Genomic DNA, 11,005 nt, shown 5'->3' with positions numbered 1-11,005 from the left:
ATTTAAAAAAAAAAGAATAAATAAATTTTGTTATCATCAAATCCACTTAATTTTCCTGGTGCCACTTCTTCTTAAGGTAATAACCTTATTTGGTTTGTCACAATTCTAGAACTGTGAAATCTTTGATAGACATCATTCACTTAAAGAAGAAGAAGCCCAAGCAAAATTATGCAAACATTTGTTAAAAATAATATTCTTGTAAAATTGCTAACAGACATAACTCCTACACAGAGCATGCTATGTAGGGAAAGGAGGCTGGGAAAAAGAAACACAAAGGGTACAAAAATAAGCACACACCGAGATTGGATTTTACGTGTCATCATATACAAGCTTATTGGCAAAATGCCAGTAGCACCATTATGGACTAAAGCAGGTATTGTTCTACAATGTATAGCCACTGTTAGTTAACAACAGGCTCACAAAATTCTTGATAATTTAACTATTTATTTAATTCTACCTATTCTCATAGGGAGCACTTCACATCCACGCACTGCCCACATATGTATACACGCACACCTGGCATCATCTTGGCCACTCGCTTCTGAATCCTTTAACACTTCTACATTCTCAAGCAGTCCATGCAACCAAATCTGTGCACATAGATGTGGCCATAACAAAACCTTACAGAGAGGAATAACAATCTCCTTATATCTACTTATTAATGCGTTCTTTAAAATTCAAGTGATCAGCATCACAAAGCAGCTTGTAATCTTTTCATCCTAAAGTGCATAACTTTATACTTGCTACATTAAACTGACAACCATTATTCTTTGCTCACACTGTCAGTTTATTTAAATCATTTTGCATGTTCTATATGTTAATCTTATTAATTATTGTTTTTCATCATCAGCAAACACAATTTCATATTCTCCTTCAAATCATCTCCTATATCATTAATATATGAATTAAATAACAGTGGATCATGTATAAAGTCCCTTGGTATTACATGATCACTTGTCTTCTCTTGGATTCGGCCAGCCAGCCTGGCCACTCTATACGCTAACCACTCTTAGCGTATAGTGGTTAGCGTATCCGCTCCCCCACCAAAAGGCTGCAGGTTCGAATCCTGCCATGGGCATGGATGTTTGTGATTGACTGTGAAAATACTGGTGGTGTTCGGCGATAGATGGCGTTGGCATAGTTGCGTTCAGCTGGTGGATAGTGAGTGGTGGAGACAGAGTTGTAGAGCAGATGCCCTCCCTCGATGAGCCTTTGGACTCCCTGGAGGTGACAAATAATAATAATAATAATAATAACAATTCTACTATGTTATATACTGCTCTTTCATGTCTGTCAACAAGCTCCTGTAATCCATGTCACAGCTTCATATCCATCTCTGTTTGCTCCAATTAACAGCTTACCATTAAGTAGCCATTATTAGATATGTTAATAGTCATCACAAAGGATGCACCTAGTGTATATGAGGTGTTACTGTCAGATGTTGGTCTACAGTGTTCCCAGTACACACGATGAGTCCATTGACCTATGCTGTTACATAGTAGATCAGTAGTAGTACAATTGGAATATGGATTCATTGGACCAGGTAATCTGTTGGTAGTGTGGGATCAATTACTGTTATAGCCCAAATGAACAAGAATGTATTACTTATTGTTGTTTTGATATGTTGGGTTGTCAACTCCAACTGTTGCTCAGAGGGTATTTACCCTCTTTTGGTCTCAGACAACAAGTTGTGTTTGTCATATTTCAGAGCCAGATAAGGACCATTCTTGGTAAGTGCTACTACTGTTTTTCATGAGGATCCAATAAGAGTTGATATTTCAATATTGATTTTGTTTTGGTTATCTTTTAATCTCAATATTTTATTTTCCTTATTAATTGTATTCTGTTTTGTTAAAAAAAAATTGTAGGATCCAGCATGGATAATGACTTGATCTGTAATTATAAAAAATGTAGGAAAAGATTATCTTTGCAAGCATGGGTAAGTAAAACATATATATATATATATATATGATATATGTAGAAAATAATTTGGTATCTTAAAAGTTAAAATAGCTTGGTATCTTTAACATATATATATATATATATATATATATATATATATATATATGTATAAAGAGAATTTAATGACTGAAACCGAGAATAATTGTAAGGTTTTAATTTTATAACACACTACTTTTGACAGCCTTCTTCAGGTGTCTTTTAAATATAGGAAACAGCAATAAAATCACTGAAGTTTAAAAAAACTGAGAAACACAGGAAAAAAATTGCAGTACATAATTAACATGAAAAAACGTTGCGGTTACATTTAAGTTGTTCTTTCAATCGTGGCATTGTTTGGTGAGTGCATGCTTGCAGTCTCTCATGAACACCAGTACTGAAACAGCAGAATAGCTATCTGGGAGGTTGTAGCTCAAATTGTTATTCAAATGTTCATGATTGAGGATGATATCTCTGGACACCACAAATCAATTTTTCTTTCAAACTCATCATGGCAACGAACGATGTTTTTGGATCTATCCCAGCAGACTGAATGACCCTGGTGTTCATCATCAGGATTGTTCGAGAAAAGAACATGACTAGACAAGGCACTGGTGCTTGTTCTTTTGTAAGAGAACTCTCTCTTATGCCCCTCTATACGTAATTGAATAGATTTATCTGTTTGGCCAAAATAATAAGAAGAAGGCTGTCAATAGCCGAAACTAGTAGTGTGTTATAGTAGTGTGTGTTTAGAAACTAGTAGTGTGTTTTGGATCTATCCCAGCAGACTGAATGACCCTGGTGTTCATCATCAGGATTGTTCGAGAAAAGAACATGACTAGACAAGGCACTGGTGCTTGTTCTTTTGTAAGAGAACTCTCTCTTATGCCCCTCTATACGTAATTGAATAGATTTATCTGTTTGGCCAAAATAATAAGAAGAAGGCTGTCAATAGCCGAAACTAGTAGTGTGTTATACCATTAAAACCTTATAATTATTCTCGGTTTCAGACATTAAATTCTCTTTATACAAATCTATCAAAACAACCGAGCGAGTCAATGTTCCTCAACACACACACACAGGTGTGTGTGTGTGTGTGTGTGTGTGTGTGTGTGTGTGTGTGTGTGTGTGTGTGTGTGTGTGTGTGTGTGTGTGTGTGTTCTTTTTTTGCATTGTACAACAATTTGGATTTATTTATTACCTCAGGTCTTATTAAACTGTATTCTATTTATAATTAACATGTGCCCAATAATAATTTGGAAGTTTTTTCCCACTTGGTTAGATTATAATAAATTTAGTTTAATCCTTTATCCAAGTGTAAGGCAAACAAAGTTTGCTCCTGAAGTATCTTCAGGACTGAGGCAACTTGTGGTAAAGGTGAACCACGTTTTCATCACTACTTGTCTTAGTATCTTCCATAATGTAAAGCACGTCTCCTTGCAGACATTACTTCCAACTTCCAATTGGAAAAAACTTCCAACATCTTTCTCTAAATCCAGAATAATTTGATAATAAGGTGAGACACCTTTTGGCAACTCCTATAGGTAAATATGACTTCTCCATTACTTCCACCTTAGTATCACCACCTCTGGGTCTGGCTCTCACTGACGAGACCTCAATAAAGGGCGAAACCGGTTGGAAGCTTGGGTGATGAATGGTAATGCTGTAGCCCATGAAGTTTTAACTGAGGCTCAGCTGTTGCTGTTACCCCTCAGATGACATATGAGCAAATAAGCCGCTCTGCTCGGTGGTGGGAAGAGCCTGCCACAGGGTAGAGCCAACACTGAGAGTTCTTCTCAATGGCAGGGTGAGCCCGTTAATGAGGGGAACAATGCTGAGTTTTTTGAGTTTGGTTAGATTATAATAAATTTAGTTTAATCCTTTATCCAAGTGTAAGGCAAACAAAGTTTGCTCCTGAAGTATCTTCAGGACTGAGGCAACTTGTGGTAAAGGTGGACCAAGTTCTCATCACTACTTGTCTTAGTATCTCCCATAATGTAAAGCACATCTCCTTGCAGACTTGAACATTCAATAAAGATCGAAACCAGTCTGGGTAGTGGCCCTTCCCTTAATGCTTAGCATTATACATGTCTGCAAGGAGATGTGCTTTACATTATGTATATTTCAGTCCTGAAGTATATTTCAGTACTTCAGGACCGAAATATCCTCAGTCCTGAAGATATTTCAGGTGCAAACTTTGTTTGCTTACACTTATATAAAGGATTAAACTAAATTTAATAATAATAATTATTATTATTTTTCCGATCTCCATGGAGTCATGACACTCATCATGAGAAATCAATACTAGACAACACAAAGTGTATCCTTCCATTCCTTAAACTGATCCACCATTCGCAATTTGACCACCCTTTTATGCAGCACATTTCCTAATCCTTTCACTCTTCATGAGAAAACTTACTCACTACTTCATGTCCTGGTTCTACCATATGAAAACTTTTCCAGTGTGAATCCAGTGGTAACCTTTAAATCAATTAAATATATCAATAATCTTCCCCTACACACACACACACACACACACACACACACACACACACACACACACACACACACACACACACACACACACACACACACACACACACACACCATCTTCTGTTCATCACACTTTGCATGCCTACAATCTCATAACCAACATTGCACAATCCTGCTGTCATTTTCATTATCCGGTTCTGCACCCTCTCTAAGGTTATTTCATTCTTTTCAAATCCCAGGAACCAGATCTGTGCATGGAAGTCTGGATGTAATCTGATCAAAGCTTTATATAATGGAACCACCAGTCTTTTGTCTCTGCTGGTCAGTGTCCTCCTCATTATTGCAGCAGTTCTCTGAGCTGGAAGTTTTTCCACTTGGTTATAATATAAATTAAAGATACCAAGAAATTATATACTCTTGTCTGGCTTAATCCTTTATTATTATTATTATTATTACCCAAGACCCCATGGAGTTAAAGACTCATCTAGGAGGTCCGTTTATCAAACACACAGCTCATCATACCATGCTTTAAACACACTCAAATTCTCTGAAGACACCACTCTCTCAGGCAAGGCATTCTAATCATTCACAACTCTGCATGAAAAAAAACCTGCTTCTCACTCCCCTATATTAAGTATCTTCACAGCAGTTGTTTATATACCATTTTCACCAATCAATATCATCCTTCCATAATCATTCTTTCTTTTGCTGGCTACATATCGAAAGAACTTCTTAGGATTCTTTTTGGCTTCATTAGCTAACTGCTGTTCATACCTCTCTTTAGCTACCCTCACCAACCAAGTCACCTGCCTTGCCTGCTCTTTATCCAAATGTAAGCAAATAAAGTTTGCACCTGAAATATAATCAGGACAGTTAACTCATATATAGAAGCTAATGACTTCCCATCACTTGGAAAGGATTAAACCAAGTATATAATTTCTTGGTATCTTTAAGGTCTCTGAGTTGTCTTCACAACCTTTGCAGTATGTCTTCTGAACTTCAAATTTCTGTCTACAATCATCCCCAAGATTTCCTGTGTTCTTCCAGTATGACTCCACCAAGTGAGTATGAAACATCCTATCTGTGGATCCCAAATTTCAAAACCTTAATTTGCCCATTTTTTCAGCTAATTCAAATCCTCTTGAAGGGCCAAAACATTAGCACAATTACTAATTACCTTCCCAAGCTTCATATCATCTGCAAACAACTGAATATCTCCTTATAATCCAGTGACTATATATCATTAACATAAAGATTGAATAATAATGGTCCAAGTACTACAATCTATCCTATGGAATTCCACTTGTAACCTTCCTACTCACTGATGCTTCCCCTCCCCTATATACAACTTTCTGACATCTACCAGGGAGCCAATCATGTATCCAATCCACTAACATGATATCCAAACCCATATATTGCAACTTAAAAATCAACTTGTCATGTGGTGCCCTGTCCAATGCCTTGGAAAAATTCAAAAATATGAGAGTGTGTGCCTTACCCTCATCCACTGCTCTTATTACTACTGTCAAAGGTTACCAGATTACTAAAACAAGAGCACCTTTTAACAAATTCATGCTAGCCTGCATAAATAATATTGCCTTCTTCTTTCCAATTTTGTATGCAAGTTGTTACCAATTTCTCCAAAACCTTAGCAACTACAGAAGAAATACAAACAGACCTATAATTTGATACCCCCATTCTACTATCTTACCTTCCTTTCACTCTCCAGGAACCTGTCCTGTTGCAAGACTATCATTAAACAGCCAAGGTTATGGCAGAGGTCAGTTTCATAGCACATTTCCTTAAAACACATGGTGACATTCCACCTAGCATCCCCCCACCTTATTAACGTACACTGTATTTGGAATGTATTCTCTTCTTTCACTTCTAACACTTCATCACTCATTACCCTTCTAGGAATAAAGCTTGCTGTACCAGGATGAAATACTCTAATAGAGTGATCATTAAATAGCTCAAGTATGTCATCTGCTTTGGTCACTGATTTCCATCTCTATCCAGCAAGATTATCCATCTGTTATCTTTTTTTCCCTTCTACTTGTCACATAGGGTCACATAATTCTCATAGTGAAAAAATTTCCTTAGGATTCTCCTTGGATTGCAGGACTAGTCTCTTCTCATATTCTAATTTTTCTCTCTTTACTATGCTAGTTACAGCGGCGTAGCTAGGGGAGGGTGGAGGGGGCGGTCTGCCCTGGGCAGCACGTTGAACCTTTTTGAACTTTTGCAGTTAATTCTAAAATACAGTCTCGAGAACTCATTTCCAAATATTGTAATACTATTGTGAATTTTCCTCACAATTGCTGTAAGTGTTCCTTGTTATGAGAGGAATTTTTCTAAATAAAAGTGATTAAGAATTACCTAATTACTATGAAATAGACTTCGCTAATGTCATCGACAATTTTGCTAACTGAAAAGCAAGAAAAATAACATTTTAGAATGTTGAAATTAAAGTTTTACTTCACAAATAAACATAGTGTTTTAATTTATTTCCCTCTACATCGTTTTGACTTTTTGTAGTATTTTTGGTGTGTATTAAGAGGGGCGGCAAACTCAGGGACAGCCCCAGGTGGCAAAAACTCTAGCTACACCACTGGCTAGTTACCTTCCTAGCCTGAGCCTTATATTCCTCATGCAGCTGTTTTCCACCTCTCTCTCTCTCTCTTTGTATGCTTTCCATAACCTGTTTTTCATATCCATTTACTCCAAATTGCTTTATCTTCTTCACTCGAGTCATACCATCTGACACTGTCGACAGCAATTTTTTCTACAGTATCTCCTATCCACTATTAATCTCTCTCTTAAAATTCTTTCATCCACTGTGCTGCTTCAAGCTGGCTTATAAGTCCATGATAGTGGCTTCAAAATTTCACATAAATTGCTTGATACTTCTACATACCTATTCATACTCCAAATCAGAGATAGATGAAAAGAAGAATCTTTATCTTTACCAAACTGCCAGAAGAACACATGCAATTTACAGACATAATGCACTGGCCCTCATAGCCTTAGTTCCTTCAGCCATAATCGAAATCAATCAACCAAACCAATCAGGATTAGATGGTCACTGTTGCTAACCTTGTACAAGTATGACATTATTAATATTGTTATTATTATTGTATGGGCACCTCCATGGAATCTGAAAACTCATTGCAGGAGACTCATACTATTCACACAATCTATCATACCTCTTTTTGAACCCATTAACAGACAAAGTACTCACAGCTGACTCTGGTAATCTATTCCATTCATTCACAACTCTCCAAGCAAAAAATCTAGTCCTCACCTCTACTAACTTTACTCAACTTCCAGGGATGATCTCTTGTTCTGCATCCTCTAGCCAAGTGCTGAAACATTTCCCCTACTTCAATCCTACAAAACTCTTTAAGTAACTTAAATGTTTCTATCATATTGACTCTTTTTCACTGGCCTGGCTTGCCAAGTAGTTAGCAATCCCACTCTTCAACCAGCAGGCTGCAGGTTTGAATCCTTCCATAAATCGTATAGAGCAGTTTTGCACGATGAAACCTCAGATTCTGTGGAAGTTGGAAGTGTCATGTTATAATAATAATGGAGATGGCTTTTAAAAGTGTTCTTCTCAGTGCATTTTATGCTTCAGACTATTATCTTCCAAAGTTAAAATGTTATGCTTCAGACTATTATCTTCCAAAATTAAAACAGAATGGCTGTTAATTCATTAACAGCCATTCTGTTTTAAAATTTGTAAAATAATGCTATGTTAATATATGATATCATAAATAGCAATTCACTTGAAACACACAAATATTCGCTTGAAGGATAATGGTTTACATCATGCAAAGAAGATAACGGAATAATGATACAAAAAACTCTGTTAACAATATTGTTATTATTATTATTATCACATCACTGCTTGTTAGTGTGTTCTTTAATAGCCAAGTAATCTTATGAGCTACCTTAGCAGTATGTCCTTTAAACTTCAACTCTCTGTCTATCATCACCACTAAATTCTTAGCTTCATTTATTTCCTGGAGTAATATCTCAATTACAATCAGATTCTCTGATAATACTATGAGCACGTTCAAAATTCTTGATCCTTATATTTCCTCTGCCAAATTCTGCCTAAGACAGTTGTCCCTCAAAAAGTCCAAAAATTCAGTTCTCTTGGTATACTGTGTGCTGCTTGCTCTGCTCCGTTTGTATTGCTATCATAATACTATTTAATGAAATAACTACAGGACAAAGAGAAACTGCAACAATTAAACAGCAAGTTTAATTGTTGCAGTATTTCATCACCAACACGTCTTCAGGAATATGATGTTAAAATTGTAATAACACACACACACACACACACACACACACACACACACACACACACACACACACACAAAGCCCACAAGAAACAATAAGTGGAAGAAATGAAATTAGACTATATAAAGACTAACATGTTATGAGGGGCACCCTCTATGGGTGCTGCTATTGGCTAGCATGCAGGAGGCCTGAGAATTAAAATTGTTCTATCTTGGGAAACTTAATACAGCCATATTTATTAAGATCATACCTTCTGGGTCTCTTGGAAATGCTATAAGGTATAACTTTTGTCCATCTGTGCTGCCACCTCTTTCTCATCCAAATGGTAGCGTTACAACATCACCTAAAGATAAGGCTGACCTCCTAGAATCATTCTTTTCATTCAACTATTACATAGATGAAGACAATTCACTTCCTACTTTACCTGGGATACTGCATCGTATGCTGCTTGTAGCCTTCATCAGAAAGACATCAGAAGAATCTTGAACAACCTGAATATCAAAATGACTTCCAGTCCTTATTGAATTCCACCAGTTGTATATATGCTTATGAGATGTGCTCCTAAACTTCTCATAAGCATACACCACAGTATGGAAACAATACACATATTATATTCAGCTGACTACACCTACTATAACTACACCTTCAGTATGGAAACAAGCCTACTTTAATTCTAAAAAAAAGACAATAAGTATCCACCATCCACCTATTACTCTCACCTCAGTGTTGTCAAAAGTAATGCATCAAAAATGTTATCTGGAAAACAGTTCGCTAATCAATAACCACTATATGGATTTTTCCAATTAAGAACCACAGCAGATCACCTGGAATGCATCATCTACCCTGGACATGTGCTATGGTAAAATTTGGAGAATCCTAATGCTGTTGCACTTGACATTTCCAAGGTGGCATCAAGGGCTTTTCAACAAATTTGCATCTTATGGTCTGCCTTCCTCCCTCTGATTGCCTTCCTTTGATTGGATTGCCTTCTTTCTGTCCATTCACTACATGTGATAGTGGAAGGTTCTCTCTCTCTCTCTCTTGCTCTCATCAGATTTTTCTGTTAATGCAGGTGTTCCTCAAGGCTCTATTATTTCACCAACCCTCTTCCTTCTGCTTTCATTGACTTCAAACCCTATTCACAGTTTTGCTGATGTCAGCACTCTACACTCATACTACTCATACAATAAACGTGCAATGTTTATTGTATGAGTAAACAAACATCTCAACTTCAAGATCATATATGATAAGCTTTAAATGCTGATACTTACACCATCCTACAGTGGAGACAACACAGTCTTGGTGTTTTCTTTCAAAGAAAAACTTAGTTCTTCTCCACTTTTGATAGTGCTCAACTTACCAATAAGGATCAGATCTGTCTCTATTTTTGGAATGACTCTCACTGGTAGTCTTTCCTGGCATAATCACATCAATTCTGTGATTATTGCTTCCAAATGCTTCCAAAAAACTTGGCATCCATTTTTTTGCTTCAAGGTGTTACTTCTCTCCTGCCCAGTTGCTTCTTTGTACAAATTTCAAATCTATCTAACTTTGGAATACTGCTCTCACATTTGGGGTGTTGCACCAAGAGCTCTCTAAAATTATGGATTCAGTCTAGAAGACAGCAGTTTGGTCAGTTGATGGTCTACAGACTCTATTGATGTATATTGATGGCCTACAGAAACTAAATGTCTTAGAGACATTCAGTTTCTGTAGTTTCTGCTTTGCATCTTTTACAGATATTTTGATGGTCACTGTTCAGCAGGACTGGCATCCATTATTCCCCCCCCCCCCCCATTTATGTTCAGCCTACAGGAACACAAGCAGGAGCTGCCCAACATCCTTTTATGGTTGAACTACAGACTCACTCAACTTGTTATTTCTAGTCATCTTTTTATTCCATTTACCTCAGTTCTGTGACAGTCTTCTCTATGAAGTATTTCTCAAGGACTACAACCTCCAGTTCTTGAAGAAGAATATGAATAGATTGCTTTTGCTCTTGACTCCCAATCCACACAAAGTATTTGCTATAGGCCTTGTGGCCTCTTGTGTATAGGAGTGATATTAAAATTTTAAAAAATAAAAAATAAAAATGAGAATCTTGAGTGTAGAGGGAATTGAAGATGGACTGATGGTGAGTGAGCAGGTGGAATATGACAAAATATGTAAACTTGATGTCAATGAGGCAAAGAACTTGATGACATCACCATCTATCTCAAGGACATGTTTCATGGAGAAAATAGCCTTGACATACCTGTTTAACAGT

The 11,005-nt window shown here is 36.8% G+C and overlaps 1 protein-coding gene across 1 annotated transcript in view; it reads left to right on the top strand.

Annotated features, from left to right (window-relative positions):
* The first annotated feature begins 342 nt into the window (after positions 1–342).
* The window catches only part of LOC150103936 (E3 ubiquitin-protein ligase CCNB1IP1-like), a 164,115-nt gene continuing 153,452 nt past the window's right edge, over positions 343–11,005 (top strand). The window contains exon 1 of the mRNA XM_090397101.1: positions 343–373. Coding sequence (XP_090253227.1) covers positions 343–373 — 31 coding nt within the window. The remainder of the gene's footprint in view (positions 374–11,005) is intronic.

Source organism: Typopeltis vanoorti, chromosome 8 (assembly GCF_054136105.1).
Source record: "Typopeltis vanoorti isolate ZY-2024b chromosome 8, IOZ_Tvanoo_1.0, whole genome shotgun sequence".
In the NCBI taxonomy this organism is placed as follows: Eukaryota; Metazoa; Arthropoda; class Arachnida; order Uropygi; family Thelyphonidae; genus Typopeltis; species Typopeltis vanoorti.
The sequence above is the reverse complement of the archived record's forward strand: the minus strand, read 5'-3'. Positions and strand labels throughout refer to the sequence as shown.